The 15,914-nt window shown below is 42.1% G+C and overlaps 3 protein-coding genes across 3 annotated transcripts; 2 read left to right on the top strand and 1 right to left on the bottom strand.

Annotated features, from left to right (window-relative positions):
* Window positions 1-131: 131 nt before the first annotated feature.
* On the top strand, window positions 132-4,473 carry Omd (integrator complex subunit 5 omd). The gene is made up of 9 exons (XM_076796912.1): window positions 132-652; window positions 804-933; window positions 1,002-2,217; window positions 2,279-2,526; window positions 2,638-2,843; window positions 2,910-3,056; window positions 3,430-3,570; window positions 3,647-3,907; window positions 4,009-4,473. The coding sequence occupies exons 1-9, from the start codon at window positions 431-433 to the stop codon at window positions 4,228-4,230; spliced, it is 2,793 nt and encodes a 930-aa protein (XP_076653027.1). The 5' UTR covers window positions 132-430; the 3' UTR covers window positions 4,231-4,473.
* A 214-nt stretch (window positions 4,474-4,687) lies between these two features.
* Window positions 4,688-8,837, bottom strand: Sec61alpha (SEC61 translocon subunit alpha). Its single transcript, XM_076796913.1, has 8 exons — window positions 8,666-8,837; window positions 8,385-8,452; window positions 8,231-8,296; window positions 7,938-8,148; window positions 7,250-7,507; window positions 7,010-7,176; window positions 6,461-6,850; window positions 4,688-6,240 (listed from the first exon to the last, which is right to left on the bottom strand). Exons 1-8 carry the CDS (start codon window positions 8,670-8,672, stop codon window positions 5,977-5,979), a joined length of 1,431 nt encoding a protein of 476 aa, XP_076653028.1. The 5' UTR covers window positions 8,673-8,837; the 3' UTR covers window positions 4,688-5,976.
* Window positions 8,838-10,751: 1,914 nt separating this feature from the next.
* Window positions 10,752-15,727, top strand: LOC143359352 (protein obstructor-E). Its single transcript, XM_076797252.1, has 5 exons — window positions 10,752-10,872; window positions 14,112-14,372; window positions 14,739-14,933; window positions 15,333-15,528; window positions 15,611-15,727. The coding sequence occupies exons 1-5, from the start codon at window positions 10,812-10,814 to the stop codon at window positions 15,663-15,665; spliced, it is 768 nt and encodes a 255-aa protein (XP_076653367.1). The 5' UTR covers window positions 10,752-10,811; the 3' UTR covers window positions 15,666-15,727.
* The last annotated feature ends 187 nt before the right edge of the window (window positions 15,728-15,914 follow it).

The following is a 15,914-nucleotide window of genomic DNA, read 5'->3' as shown; positions in this document are numbered from 1 at the left end:
AAGACTTTCTAGAGCAAAAAAATTCGCTTCATCTTCATCCTGATTGCCTAATAATTCTCAAAAGACGCGCAATTGGAAGCCTCATGTCAAGACAGAGATAAACGCGACGTTATAGAGGCCCACCTCGTTTCCGCTTCCTTATGCTGCCACCTACTCAAAACAAGTGAGAGATCGCTTTGAAAAAGTTGTAAACGTTGCATATTACAAACATATTTTTTGTTTACATCGGTCGAAGTCCCTCAGTCCATCTCGATCGCAAAGAAATCGTAACTGCGATCGTAGGAAGTATGACAAAATGACGCACAATGTTGCATCGCAGTAGAAAACGTGTGATGCTCGAATCTAACCCCTAACCAGTCGACAGAAGATGTGACCGTAACGCCTAAGGTAGCATGCGATTTTATTTGTTGCCTAAGAGCTGGGATTAAAAATGTACAACTCAACGGGGACGCTTTCGCCGCAAGATATTTTGGCGGAGGTGAGAAAGTTCATTTCCGGTGCGGTTAGGCCGACTCATAGCACCAGCACTCTCGATGTCACTCGGACAGCATTATCATTGTTGCGAAATGTGCCTGCGGCTAGAGATGCAGTGCTCGAGTACTTCTGCAACGTGTTTTTCGTTGCAGTCACCAAACACGTCCGTCAAATCGAAGTAAGTTAATAAGCACGTTCGTTACCAGCGTTCGTTTCAACAGTCTTCCCAGTTATAACATTTTACAAAATGCGAAATGTCGTCTAGGTCTAGGTCTAGGTCTAATGTGCTAAAACAAACCTAGTTTCATAAATAATTCCTATTTTCTCAGACGAACCAAAACTTAGCGATATGTGAGGAGTCGATTATAGCAGAGATCCATACAGTTCTAAGTGGTTTTATCAATGGGAATCCGGAAGCCTGGGCTCCCATCATCTCGGCATGGTCCCTAGAGCTGCTAGGTACAACTTTGTCAAAGTATTTCAACCTACTAGATCTCAGAACACATAGTAATGAATTTACATTGCAGGCAAACTGTCCTCCGACTATGCAAAACGGGGCAACCTGCCAATCAATGCAGGAATCAACGACTTCCTGCAGCAATGGATGTCCTGTCGTGCCACTCGTACGCTCATCGACATCACAGCCCAATGTCTGCAGTGTCTAATGCACTCCGACACGGAGTCCTGTATCAAAGCGTTGCTGGACACTAGTGTTCTGCACAGTCCCCACTTTGACTGGGTGGTTGCTCATGTTGGGAGTTGTTTCCCGAACACAGTGATCACCAGAGTGCTGTCCTGTGGATTGAAAGACTTTTGTTCGATGGGCTACGAGCACAATGTAAAGAATCCTAAGTTGAATTCAGTGGTGGGGATCCTGGGCCACTTGGCTGGCAGCCATTTCCAGGACATTCGAACGGCGTTGTTGGATCTGTTTAAATGGAGCATGAGCGAGGAAGTGGCAGTGGACGAGGACATGAAGAAACAGAAGCTAGCCACCGTCCCGTTTCTCTTAAATCTAGCGTCGTTGTCGCAGACTCTTCTGAAAGCTATAACAAGCGATGTATTGCAAACTCTGAAGCCAGAGATCATTCCGAGGCTAGCTCTGTTCGCTACAGACTGGTGCAAGTACTTTGACAACAAACCGGAAGCTCTGATAGACTTGACGGTGCATCTAGTCTTGGGATGCGAGCAGGGCGCGTCGCAGATCATCAGTTTGTTGTTAAACACTGCTCTGAACACCACCAGCGTTGGCTATCATAGTGTAAACGCTGCGCAGAATGTGAAGAGTGTATGTACAGAAATTCTGGAGTTAGTGTTGCAGGAAATCGATCTTCTTTTGAGAACGCATGGGCCTCAGTCTGCGAACATTGCCTTGCTGACTTCGATTAAGCAAGAGTTGCCTGTGATACTGCCGCTGCTTTTAAACGAGAGTCCGCTGAGGGTTCAGACTGCTGTTAGATTGTTGTGCTTCCTAGGGAGCCAAAGTCCTAATATACTGATTTCCGCTGCCTCGTATATGTTAGCCAAGTCTGTGACCAACTTCCATCTTGCGGCTCTGATACGCTTGGTTTGCAATAATGTTGTACTCTTCCCCTCGAGCAAGTGTGAAACTGAAAACATGCTAGCCAGTCATGGTTACTTCACCCAGGTGATAGAGCAAGCACTGAGAGAGATTAATTATAAGAATGTGCTGGAGAAACAGGAAAGGAGGCAGCTCTTCCAAAATCTCACTACGATGTTGAAGTAAGTAAGGCCTTATTTATTTTTTATTAAGTTCACATAAAAATCTTAACAATTCCCGCAGGTGGGAGAAGTCTAATAAAGCTTCTATCTTCCGATCGAAGATGATCACGAACGCTATAAAGTCGAATCTGCATCAGATCTCCTCTCTGTTGACAAAGACGTACGATTTCGCACTAGCCAACGACATAGTCCAAATGTTGGACCTGTTCAGTGCACCTGAAGAAAATAATTTCCTGCCTAATGTGGAACTTACATTGAAGCTGACCAGAGCTGTGATCCAGTATTTCTTCTTGTGCGTTGCCGAAGAAGGTAGATCCCAAAGTATGACGACTAGACTGCGGATTTTATGCAAAACTCAGTAAAAATCAGCAGTCTAATGACCGCGTTCGAAGCAATTTCTAATTAAAATGTCATCTTCAGATATAATAAGTAAACAGCAGGGGATGAAGATGGTGTGTCACCTGCTGAAGAATTTCACCTGCTACTCCCCCTGTGCCAGAGTTCTAGCGCTTAGGGAAATTCTGGGACACACTATCAATGGCGATCCCGCAAAATATTTTGGCGCCAAAGAGAAATTTGAACCGAGATTCGAGGAGATGTTGCTTCTACACCAAAATCATAAACAGGTGCGGAGGTTGACGTCAGGAAAAATTGTTAAAATAATTGAGCTAACGAATGAATTTGTCATTTAGGTTACCAGTACTATGTTAGCTCAAAAACACTCTTCGGTGTTCCATGCTGGAGTGATTGGTCACGGTCCACGGAAACCACCACCTGAAAACACGACCGATAAAGAAATCATTGCTTTGAACAAAATGCTGTTGATGGACGTGATAAAGGTACCAGGTTTTGAAAAAATAGGTGGACGAATTTTGTCTTGAAATGTTGACAGTGCCACCTTAAACTTAGGGTATCTGGTATATATAAAGTCAGTCTCACAGTTGATGGTGCACACTTTAAATCGGAATAACTTTTCTATAATTGGACCGAACAACTTCAGTTTCTCTGCCAAGTGAACAGATTTGTAAACATTTTTGTAACAAGCCCGAATAAAAAAGTTGTGACAAGCAACTTTCACTTAAAAAAATGATTCCACAGTTTGTTTAAACTGTGTGCCATCAATTATGAGACTGACTGTAGATAGACGACATGGAAGATTTGTGGAAAATCTTTTGACCCTGTCGAGTGCTTCTGAAAATCTGAATGTTGCAGGCTTGTTGCAGCACCAAGGACTCAGAGCGGTACCCTGTGAACCTGGACGCCCTGACTGTGGTTAGCCTACTGTTGGTCGAGTTAGTGTCGCCTGATGTAATGTACAATGGACTACCCTGGCCCGATGAAGAGTTCACGAAAGTATGTTTAAAATTTTGAATGGTATCAGTGCTAAACAAAATTGGTACGATTGATTGTATCGTTTCGATGACTGTAGGTGACCATAGAGAGGGACTTGCAAATCCGGAGGACGTTCAGGGACGTTCCATTATTGTGGACATTATTACAATTGACGGCCTGGTACAGGCCAGCCCTGGCATACTGTTCGGTTTTATTAAGGGGGATTGCTGCAACTGTAATGGCTAATTGGAATACGAGCGAAGGTGTTTCGTTGGTCAGTGTCATGGCGCTGGGTCAATTGTTACCGCCGCCATTGGCTAGCATAAGGGACATCTTGCCCGTCTTGGAATCGCATCAGGTTTGTCCTGATTATGTTTGTATACGGGGTCACTTAGTCTGAATTTACTCATAACCCCTTGTTGCATCGGAAAATATTTCTAAGTGGATTGCTACTCGCAGATCAACACCATCATGAAGGAATGCGTCTGGGCCTACATGCGCGAGAATGTTCCATCCCCAGCGCTGTTCACTCGCAGCGAAGGAGCAAACATCGCTTGGAGAGACACAGACACGTCCATGCCGAACGTGCGGTTCACGGAAACGCTTCGTTTAGTTTTACTGTGCAACATTCACACGATGGGCCCGCTCTACGCCACCCTGTTTTACAATGAAAATAAATAGTTCAACGATATCTCACACACACACGCAAACCCATTTGTACATACAACCCTGTGAATAGACTTGTCTGGAGAATTTGTATAATATAATAGAAATATTTGTCACTTATATTAGGTCACCCCATGAGTAACATCTTTTATTTTATTTTTAACTTAAAACTGCAACATTTTTTTCAGTTAAAGGTCATAGAAAATGACGGTCAATATTTCGAAGATCAAGTACATTAACTTTCTCGTTGAAAAATAGATTATAAAACCATTACTTAAGGGATAACCTAATAAAATTTTTGTTTCATTCTTGTTCTATGACCCTGACGACCATTATGCTTGCTTAAAAAATACATCGCGTGCAAAAAAAGAAAATGATTCAAGGCTTAAAAAATATTGCAAGCCAAAAAAATTTGTATAGGTATATATTGTTTACAAAAAACAGTACCATTCTTCCTCGTTCGTTTCTGCTTTTTCTTTTAAATCGAATGTTTATAATATTTACGAGTTAGTAAATGCTTGGTCACCCTGTATATCCAGACTAAAAATTCGGATAGTCGGGGATAGCAAAAGAGCTCTGCCTCGGAGTCACACTCGAACACCGTTGGTTGGGACACATTGTTTTTTTTAATAACAATACTAAATACAAAATAAACGGCCACCATTCGTGTATGGTATATAAAATAAGAAATTCCATATTTGTTTGTTTTGTTTGTTGTACAACTAAGTAATATACAATCGATAGGACGTCGTATAAATATTATTATGCGAGTATGCTTACAATTAGAAACCTTTCGCATATGCTCGAATCGTACAGTTTTTTCGACGCATCTTTTGGAGCGCAGGAACAGATTAGCAGAGAGAACGGAAAACAAAAAGCAATAATGAAGTCTTTTCAGAAGCACATCCCTCCTAAATACATACGAGAAAGCAATTAACGATGGTACGATTGAACACCTGTTTTGAACATATATGTTCCACGAATATACCCTAGGTGGGTGTCTCGTCCTCGCGAAATGATTACATAGATTATGTACGATGGATTTTTAGCCACTCGAATCTCGCCATTTTGGAAGAAGAAGAGATTGAAAGATGGAGATGGAGAAAGAGAGATAGAGAGTGTGTTTTCAGCGTGATATCGTTTGATCACTCGAAGTATAGAACACTATTAAAAATGTTGAAAATATTTAATTACTTTCTTCCTATGTACATCGCTCGTCGCGTAACAGATATTACATCCTCGATTGGGAAAACCCGGACGTCGAAGCCCGGTATTTACAGTCGAGCATTTCTTCATATATGTTGTATGTATATATGTATGTATGCGTGTCCTGTGTGTTTTTGTGTATGTGTTGAACGTGTCCTCTTACTCTTCGTCAACATGCATCTCGTTGATACTATCCGGTTAAAAGTTCGATATATGAAAGAGCATGAAACGATAATTAAATATTCCTCGAGTATATGACGATCGTATATGGGACAGAAAAAAAAAAATAAATTGTTTCGGGGAGAAGTCTAACACATAAACACGTCCAGAAGTGTATTACGACGATTCATGGTTCTTCTCTCAGGTTTTTTTTGCTGCTGTGCGGTTCGATACAAAAAATGAAAACCGGTTCCCCGTTTTACAGTCCGCCGGTTGTTAGTGATCGAACAAACCGTCGACCGACGACGGTTCGCGTTACAATAAATTATTATTATTTCAGTTCTTCGGAATTAAAAAAAGTTCACTTTGATCAAGTGTCTATCGGGAGAATCCGAATTAAAAGAGCAGCGTGCTCATGCCACCCATTTCACTCTGCTCCTTGACGAAGATCTCGAAGTACTGGTAGATGATCGTCACGGCGAGAAGGATACCGGTGCCGGAGCCGATCGCGCCCAAGAAATCAGCTAAAACGGATAACGCACCGATACACAAACCGCCGAACGCTGCCGCGGTTGGTATGTATCTGTTCAACTCGTGGATCATCGAGTTGTCTCTGTGCCCCCTCATCACCATCTGCTGGTCCTTCAGCTGCTTCGCAATCTGCAGAAAACCAATTTTCAAGGTCTATTATAACGTACGATTTTTCAGCTTTAATTTCAGCCCTCCAGCATTAAAAAATCTCTACAGATAACATTTTAAAATCGATTTCAAGTTACCCCTTGAAATCCTAAAAAATTAGAAAACTGATCTTCTTTTTGAGAGTGTCCGAATATTACTGTGAGTTGTACTGGTTGAATGAATATTTATGAATGGTACGTACATCCTTGGCTGAACTGCCGGAGAAGTCGATCCACGTCTTCGAGAAGAAAGCGCAAGACCCCAGCATGAAGAAGATGTATAGAACAGCGTGTATAGGATCTTGAAGTATATGTCCTACGGATTCTGGCGGTGATAGATAGTAACATAACCCTCCTACAGGATAAGACCTAGCAGGCCCCCCGCCGCCAACGTCCGACCATACTCCCAGGAGATTCACGATGATGTTCCCTTCGAACTTGACCGCTAGCATTTGCGAGATTACGTACAGATTCGATACCAAGGCGGACTGAAGGATGATGGGTATGTTGCTGGTGTAGAACAGCTTGATCGGGTAGCTACTGTACTGGCCTCTGCACCTGGCAGATTTGATTGGCAAGTCGACACGGAAGCCCTGGAATGCGATTATGGTTGTAATCCGAGATATATGGTAACTGGGACCTAACTTTGGATTTTTAAATTTTGATTGGATTCTCGAGTTAAAATAGCTTCGAGTGTAAAGTGTTAATGGATTTCCTTGCACTTGGATATTGTTAGAAACGTCTTATTTTACCTGGAAGTATATCACAATAGCAAACACCAAGATGGTGGCCAGCAAGTTCATCAGGTTGGGAAGGTTCTGCCTGTAGAAGGCTTCACGAAGAGCACGAACTTTGTCCTGTCTGGTAGCCAACAGGTGGAACAAAGCGATCACAGCTCCTTCGAACTCTGTGCCGCGTCCTATAGAGTGTTTGTCACATGGATTAGTGAATGCGATTCGATATTGTTGATTGTTATTTACAGCGAGACGTACCAGTGTTGACAGTAGTAGGGGAGAATGCTTTCCATACGATCGTTTCGCAAATGTTGGTCGCAATGAACAAAGAAATTCCACTTCCCAATCCGTATCCTTTTTGGAGAAGCTCGTCCAACAGCAATACTATCAATCCAGCAACGAACAACTGGATGATGATCAATAAACAAACTCCGGCTCCTATTACGGTGGGGTCACCGTACATTCCTGTCATTACGTACACTATGGCTTGACCGATCGTGATCACCATACCGAATACTGTGGACATAAGTCAGTATTAATATTGGAGATTTTGGTATCCGGTTATCGGGGTACTTGAGGTATTCATTACTGGCCGAATTATGGTTCAAAGCTGGATGTTATGAATGTATTTTTTCAAGATGCATTTGAACTTGGAAAAATGAGTACTCTAATATTCAAACGCGATCTTAATTACCCGAGTATTCGGATACATTCGAAAACTTGGACCTCACTTGAGTACGTAATCGAGTAATTGAATGTATTCAAATGCAATGAATACCCGAGTACCTGAGTACTTTCCGACAATACGAATTTTATTGATTGGGTATCTGAGGATTTAATGTCGACGAGTGAGTACTGGAATACTTCAATCGAAATTGAATGAGTACCTAAATACAATAAGTGCATTAAGATTGATCAAGTACTCGAGTACTAATTGTTAACTTACATTTTTGTGCTCCATTGAAAAGAGCTCTGTCCTTTATGGTGTCACCAACATCAATGATCTTGGCACCACCCAAGATTTGCATGATCAGTCCAGAAGTAACAATAGGGGAGATACCCAGTTCCATGAGAGTACCCCTATTCGATGCAAGTATCACACGGATCCAATAGAATGGATCTGCGCTGTCCGAAGACATGATGCCGAACAGAGGAATCTAGAAACCGAACAAAACCCGAAATATATAAAATAACAATCAAAATAACGCAGACTGTAAGTACTCTAGAGTAGAGTCTCACCTGACAGCATACTAAGAAGATAAACAACGTGATCGCAGTCCATAGCACCTTCTCCCTGAACTGGATCTACGAAACAGATGGCAAATGTAAAATAAACCGCGTCCGATAAGAGAAAATCCGTCAGGGACAGAAAGTGGATCAACCGTTAACTTACTTTTCGTCGCGGCTTCTCTATTTCCGGGAGTATGCTACAGAACGGCTTGATCACCTCCAGAAATTTGACTGAAAAATAAAATTAGCCAGATGGATTATGCGATTTCTGGTGGATGCGGACGGGTTCCGTACCGAAACCGATCGGGATTCGACGACGCGTGCAATATGTGTTGGTGAAAAACGGGAAACCGAGAGGTTACGGTCACGGGCGACCACCGCGGCGTGTTAATCCTCACGAAAACAGTTCTCTATATTTTTGAATGGAAGATTATTTGTACTCACATCCCATTTTGAATCCGAGGTTCCGAGCGGATGATAAGTCTAGGAAACAATCCTCACTGACGATGCCCGGGATCGACACAGACGCGAGGACACCCGACTCAATCTAAAACACGAATAAACCTGGCCGCGTATGCCCGACTGGCAAATCGTAGTGAGTCGTGGCTCCGTTCGTCGGACACGTATCAATGTGCTATTGTCACGTGACCTGATGATGTTGGCCGGCACGGGAATCGACTTCCAACCAGCGTCAGTAGATGACGCCCACCTGCCCCGATCATCGCGACATCTTTACGAGACGCGCTACCACAGACGAGGTACGTCTGTGCGCTACTTTGATCGCTGACATTGAAAAAGGAGACCCTAAAAGAATGAGAACAGAAGGCATCTCTGGGAGATAAGTTATTCAATCCTCCAGAGTTGCGAAAGTTCTGACTACAGTTTCCCAATGGGTTTTGATTGTGTCTCTTATTGATACTGGGATCTAGATTGAATGAGTGCTTGGATACTCGAAACACTCGCTCAGTTTACCACCTGCTCAGCTGCTTTATAGAATTTGCAAATAAAGTATGATTTTTTAAGTTGAGCCTTCAAAAATTGAAGAATGTCGAAGCCAAGGCTTTGCAATATTGTTTTTAATTTGAACGTAAAGATTTTTTTGAGGCGCCAGTGGCGCCTCTTGTGGCGAATTAGAGAAGCTCAGATCTGGAACCGTACAGCGCCAATTGACGTAGCGGCAAAACGCTCAAACTGTTAGCCAAAATTACAGATGATTATCCTCTGTTAACGTTAGATGGCGCCATCACCGATTGCCATAACGCGTGGAATTCACTGTCGATAACTGCACCGTCGGTAACTGCACCGTCGATAACTGCACTGTCGATAACGTTTGGCTAATAGTTTGAGCGTTCTGCCGCTACGTCAATTGGCGCTGTACAGACATTTTACGACAGCAGATGATTTTTGCCGAGATTAGCATAGTCTCTTACGAGGTAAACGGCAAACATCATTTGCGGTGGAATAAAATTAATATTTAAGTGCTTTCCTACCGAAATTTTGTAACTTTTGAGGACTCAAATTAAAGCTGGAAGAATCCTCCTTAAGATAGATTCATTGGAATTTAAAAACAATAGCGACAATATACTATAAATTTAAAGATAACAACTGGTTGCCCCACAGAACGAGTGCTCAAATGATAGAGTTTCGAAAAAATTACTTTTAAATGCTTTGCTTTGTACTATGTGAAATATTTCTGCTTCTCTCTTCTGAGAATGTTCCAACGTTTGACTCAGCTCTGGTATTCAGTCACAAAAACAACAGGGTCTTCCGCGAAGAAGGAAGAACGAGTGAGAGAAAAGGGTGAAGGGGGGCAGGATTTGCGCAATATCGAACGAAAGTTCCGCGATTAGACGAGAAACAGGCCTGAGGCGGCTGGGAACCAGAGCCTTGACATTTTCATCGTTTCTTTCTGCGTGTCGGACGTTCACGGACCTTTTCTCCGCGACACTCTGGCCGCAGCAGTATTTATCTTTTATGGTAAACGAACAGAAACCGAGAAAACCCATGCACGCAACCTCGTATATGTACAAGTGGCCGGCACCCCTCCCGCCATCTTGGAGAACGTGTTCACCTCAACAGAAATGCCATTTCCCTCTCTTGCGCATCAAAATAAAAAAATTGAGAAACTGCCTCTTTTTTAAAAATTAACAACACACTCCTTCCTAAATTTTCACAATAAAAAAATTCCATTCAGCTAAGAGTCACGACAAAAATCCAGAGACTTCAATATATAAGTAGGGAAACAATTGTATCAAAAAATCTAATTAAAATTGATCAGGTTGTCAAAGGTGGAAGACGCGTCGCCTATGTCAGCAGTTAGGGTCATTGTTGCAATCCTGAGGCCTCAGGCTCGTTAAAGGCAAACACAGACGGAAATAGACTTGTGAAAGGGGGGCCTGAATAAAAAAACCCAGCAGCCGAAGAGGACCGAGACCAAGTCAACGGATGAGAAAATCGCGATGAGCATCGTTGTTCTCTCCTCTCCTCTCCTCTCTTCGGCGGCCGGGCCGGCCTGAGATGATAAAAGCTCGCGAGGAAGAGTCGCTTGGACGTAGTGCCTGTTTCGGGAGCGGGACGACAGCAACTCGAGATGGCCTCGAAGACGATCGTTCATCTTGCGATTGCCTACGGCGTGTTTGTGGCCGCAACCCGTGAGTAGATCATCGAGAATCCACCGGAGATCTAGATCTTGAAGAAAGCGGTTGCAGGATTTGCTTAATCGTCGGTGAACAGTGGCCGGTTGTGTTCTGTGTTTTATGGCCCTCCCCTTTTCAAGGAGCCCATTAGCTTCAGGGAGTGGACAATGGCTGCTGCTAGCTTTTTAGTGTCGGACATTTAGGAACGTTGGCTAATTTAGGGGATGGGTAGCGGAGTCTGTTAGATTGTTAGGGTATTCAGCTGACCTTTTGTGGGGTCTTTCGCTAGTTTGGCGGATCGGTAGTGCCCAGTCAGCCAAATGCTGTTTCTAGCAAATTTAGCGCAATGTTTGCACCATACTTTGCCCATTTGGTACCAAACCCTGCTCGGAGCAGAATTTGGTCCCCATTTTCTATGAATTTGGCACGAAAATTTGTCAAAATCGTATTAGTCGAATTCGGGGACAGATGGATCGCAAATTGAGTGCAAGGTTCGCAATCAAAATTCCATGCCAAATTTGAGCCAAACCTTGGCTTCGTTCTGCCCTCGTTATAGAGGGCAGGCCCGTCGCATTAAGAGCGGACCTAACCTTGTTCGCAAAAGTGGTGCGTAAACGCCACAATGTGAAAGACAAAGCGCCGTAAAAAGTGTGTTATGAAAAATAGAATATCCGTATAAATGTATTGTACTCCGATTTTGCCCGATATTCACTTTCAGATCGAGGTTAGGTTAGGACCTGCCCTCTATAACGAAGCCGAACGAAGCCAAGGTTTGGCTTCAATTTGCACTCAAGTACCGAGCCTAATGCGGAAACGTTGGATAGTTTAGGGTAGGGATGCTCGGGCGCCCGCCGATGCCCGTGGGCACAGCTACGTGCAAGTGACTTAGCAGAGTGGGGGTAGCACAGCCATAGCTGGCCACTTAGCTGTGACAAATACATGGAGCCTTGCCCGCGGGGGCGTGGCTTGGAGCCCGTCGTTCTGTATAAGCCCTAGGGGCAAGCGTTGCCCGTAGGGGCAGACGCTGAACAGATCTGGTTTAGGTTTGATGAAGCGTTTAGGGTATTTACGGCATTGAGCCGACATTTTGCTCGTGTATCAAGTTTTGCGAGCTATTCTAATTTTGAAAGACGAAGAAGAAGCTGAAAGGAGCTAGAGACCATTTAGAAGTATGGCGTGTCACTTTATGATTGAAATTCACCGCGCGACGCGTCACAGCTGCGCCATTGAAATATTCAACGGTACAGGTGATTGTGCGTCATCGGAAAGAACTTGAAGAGGATGCGGTCGGGCTACATCTTTCTCGAAAGTTTCGATTTGACGCTCGGGAATCCCGATATTCGTGATATGCAAATTTCCCGCTTAGGAATTTGATTCGACAACGTCCACGGACCATTCCATCACTGAATATTCTCCGCGTGTCATTCCGGACGATGAATAGTTTGCATGGCGGCTCAAAGTTATAGGTACACCCCCAATTACTGTCGGACAGTACAAATCGTTTTGTTTGACCTGTAGGTTAATATGGTTCGGAGAGGTAAAATGGTTCGGAGAGAGTTAGGTGAACCGAAACTTCCGGAAACAGGTGGATCTGCCGGCTCCAATCGGAGCAGAATCCTCGAGACTCGGTTTCGTAAGGCGATTATGCTAATGCAGGCCCGGCTTCGCGGAGGTCGAGTCGCATCGCCGAACTTTCTCCGTGGATTTCAGCGTGTGCACGCTCGCCGACCGGTTCTCTCGTCCTCAAGGTGTTCGCATTATGCAACGTGCCGGGAATTACGCAATCCACGGATACACCTGTATTTTGATATTCGAGATCCTCCTCGGACCCGACCGGAATCTTTCCTTACTATTTTTGTGAAATGTAATTCCGTCGCTCTTCAAGGCTGACACGTCCAGCTCGAGACTAATCACAAAATTTACATTGTTGCGTCCATGTTTAATTAATAAAATAAATATGAATATCTCATGAACCTGAAATTGGGGAACATATTTGAAATAATTCATTTTGCATATTGAATTATTGTCGCATCCGCATGATGTACTGAATGTATTTATTATACATTGTGAGGGATCAGTGAATTGCGATTGTTGCACATTAATTGTAATAGTTTTACTGAATATGTCATTACTAGTCTGCGGATTTTATGCGTTTCTGACAACAATGGGTAGGCTTATTTTGAAACAGTAAAAAGATTAGAAACATTTTTATGTTACATTATTTTCAAGCTATTAAACTAAGAAAGAAAATTAATTTCTATTTCACTCCAGTTTGTTGCAATTCAGGTAGACAATTTTTATTTTGCATAAAGATCCGCAGTCTAGTAATTACAAAATAATGTTTCAAAATATGAATTTTAAATTAAGATGTGAATAGGATTCTTTGTAAATATTATTTATTTAGGATTGTAGTGCACCGGATATTGGAAAAATACTGTCAGCTCGAACCAGTGGTGTCGTTTATTGTTACTGCAACGACATTTATCGGCAATTTCGCGTGCAGTATAGTCGGATTTATGGTCGTAAACGCGAAAGGATCAGTTTGGTTTCGTAAACAGTTGGGAAACGGTGGCGTGAAATATCGAAGCAGATGGCTTAATGCTCTCTCATTTCAAATTAAAATCTCTGTAATAGCCTCATCACCGCCGGCCTGCTTCCTTGAATTCGGACGGGAATAAGAGGATAGTTGCATAAGACGTTTACTATAATACGGTAGAATATACGAAATCTCTTCTAGTACCATACTCGAGCTTGAGGAGGCTAATGATGCACGGAACCTTCAATTTAATTTCTTCGCATTTTTCGACGTCATTCACACGCGCAGCATCTTTCATTCAGAAAAAAATTATACCATTCATAAGACGGTAAAAATAACGTAAAAAGGAATTTCCGAAATTTGCAGGATGCCACGCTCACAAAAATTCTTTTCATTTTCCCCCAATTAATGTTAAAATAATTCCATAAAAATAAAATTGAAAGAAAATAAAAATTAAGGTAGATTGGGTTGTGAAAAGTAAAATAAAATTGAACTAAAATAAAAATTAAGGTAGACTGATTTGTGAAAAGTAAAATAATTCCATGAAAATAAAATTGAAATAAAATAAAAATTAAGGTAGACTGATTCGTGCAAAGTAAAATAATTCCATGAAAATAAAATTGAAATAAAATAAAAATTAAGGTAGACCGATTTGTGAAGAATGAAATAAAAATTTGTTTAAATAATTGCTTAATAAATTCACTGTGTTTGATTGCAGCTTTGACTAATTATCAGCGTTTTACGAGCACAAACAACCAACTGGATCACAATATAGCTGAGAGGCAGTCATTAGGTTCTTGCCCGGAGAGAAATGGCCGATTTCCGGTCCCTAATCAGTGCGACGCCTATATAGAATGTATCGACGGTGTACCTGAGCAAAAACTCTGTCCCGAGGGTCTACTCTTCAACCCGGAAGCCAGATTCAATTATCCCTGCGGCTATCCTATCGACATCGACTGCGGAGGAAGGTCTAACCGCCGTTAGTATACCCACAATTTATTGATTTATTACCAGCAATAATTCTCTGGAAGTGTTGACATCCCACATTTTGTTTACTCGAAAAATAATTGGGGTTGTTCAATATTTCGCAAAAATGCTAACATAATCATTGTTTGTCGATGAAATCTTCAAAATTCTATATTCCATACTCTATACGGGTAAATTATTTAATTTGATTCGTAAAATATAGGGGTAGTTCCAATTTTTACAGAAAATACTGACACACTCGTCTTGCGAATAAAATTCAATTAAAAAATTGTTAACTTGTTCAGTCGGAAAATTGGAATACTTTGTAATTATAAAATATGTATAGGGGTGCCTCAAAGGGATGGTTTTATATTTGCAGAACCTGCCCAGCCAACGGACGACTGCCCCCATCAATACGGTTACTTCAAGGTCGGAGATCGTCAAAACTGCGGTCAGTTTATGAACTGTGCAGACGGTAGAGGGTATGTTTTCGACTGTCCCGAGGGGTTGGCTTTCAACCCTGAAAGTTATCGTTGCGACTGGCCGGATCAAGTGCCGGATTGCGATGCAGAGGGTAAGAGGATTTAGCTTTTAGTTCCCGCTTTTATGCTCTTTCCTACTCCCTTTTTAATTAAACCAGACAAAATATTTTTCTACTCCTTCTGTACTTTCCAAATTTTAATTTTTTTAAACATACACATTCCATACATCCTACTAGCTTGTACAAAAAATATAGTGACCTAAGTAAAATTACATGAAAGTGAAAACAAGAATGTACCTCCCGAGTTCAATAGCAATCTTCAAAAATATTAAAAAATAATTATTTCAACGATAGAATTTTATCTTATTTTTTTATGAATAGACTGTGGATTTTAAGAGCTACACAGAAGATTTTTCTTTTTATAATCCTGATAACTCCTGGTAAGTCTAATGATTAATAATGGGAGATTTTGGTGGATTTTAATGATCGCAGCATTCCTCGGCTTCCGGTGCCCGGAAGTGAGGGATCAAGGGTTCTTCGGTGGTCCCCAGTTCCATCGCAGCACGCATGATTGCCAGCATTATTACGTCTGCGTGAACGGCCGTCCGAGATTGCACAATTGCGGCGAAGGAAACGCGTTCAACGAACTTTACAACACCTGCGACGCTGCGGAAAATGTTACCGGATGGTAAGAGGATTTTCCCGGATTGAAGCTCTCCGATCATGTTTCTCCTCTGACTATACTTCATTCGTTGTTTTGTGTTTTTCAGCGAGCCACCGGAATCGTCGCTTTTGAACCAGCAGCTGCGCAGACCTCTGTTTTAAACAAACACAAAAAGATAGATCTAAGCAACAAAATTCTCCGAGGTTCACTATAAAAAACCAAATACAACAAAAGGCGAGAGACTTGTAAATCTACCGACATTATCTGGGAATTTTATTTAAAAATTTGCACGATTTTTCCAAATCGTTGTTTACAATAGACATTCATATTTTTGCTACGATAACAGTGGGAAAGTGAACGATGCCATAAATAATTGTGTAAATATTTATGTGTAAGTAGACGCACTGTAA

This window comes from Halictus rubicundus, chromosome 11 (assembly GCF_050948215.1).
Source record: "Halictus rubicundus isolate RS-2024b chromosome 11, iyHalRubi1_principal, whole genome shotgun sequence".
Classification (NCBI taxonomy): domain Eukaryota; kingdom Metazoa; phylum Arthropoda; class Insecta; order Hymenoptera; family Halictidae; genus Halictus; species Halictus rubicundus.
The sequence above is the reverse complement of the archived record's forward strand: the minus strand, read 5'-3'. Positions and strand labels throughout refer to the sequence as shown.

Bases quoted from the DNA above. Each gene is read 5' to 3' on its own strand.
- LOC143359352 (XM_076797252.1), top strand. From the start codon at position 10,812: ATGGCCTCGAAGACGATCGTTCATCTTGCGATTGCCTACGGCGTGTTT. The intron at 10,873-14,111 runs GTGAGTAGATCA...GTTTGATTGCAG, and splicing joins CGTGTTTGTGGCCGCAACCC to CTTTGACTAATTATCAGCGT. The intron at 14,934-15,332 runs GTAAGAGGATTT...TAATGATCGCAG, and splicing joins GCCGGATTGCGATGCAGAGG to CATTCCTCGGCTTCCGGTGC.
- Sec61alpha (XM_076796913.1), bottom strand. The intron at 7,177-7,249 runs GTACGTCTCGCT...AACACTCTATAG, and splicing joins CCCTACTACTGTCAACACTG to GACGCGGCACAGAGTTCGAA. The intron at 6,851-7,009 runs GTAAAATAAGAC...ATCGCATTCCAG, and splicing joins CTATTGTGATATACTTCCAG to GGCTTCCGTGTCGACTTGCC.
- Omd (XM_076796912.1), top strand. From the start codon at position 431: ATGTACAACTCAACGGGGACGCTTTCGCCGCAAGATATTTTGGCGGAG. The intron at 653-803 runs GTAAGTTAATAA...CTATTTTCTCAG, and splicing joins AACACGTCCGTCAAATCGAA to ACGAACCAAAACTTAGCGAT. The intron at 934-1,001 runs GTACAACTTTGT...TTTACATTGCAG, and splicing joins ATGGTCCCTAGAGCTGCTAG to GCAAACTGTCCTCCGACTAT.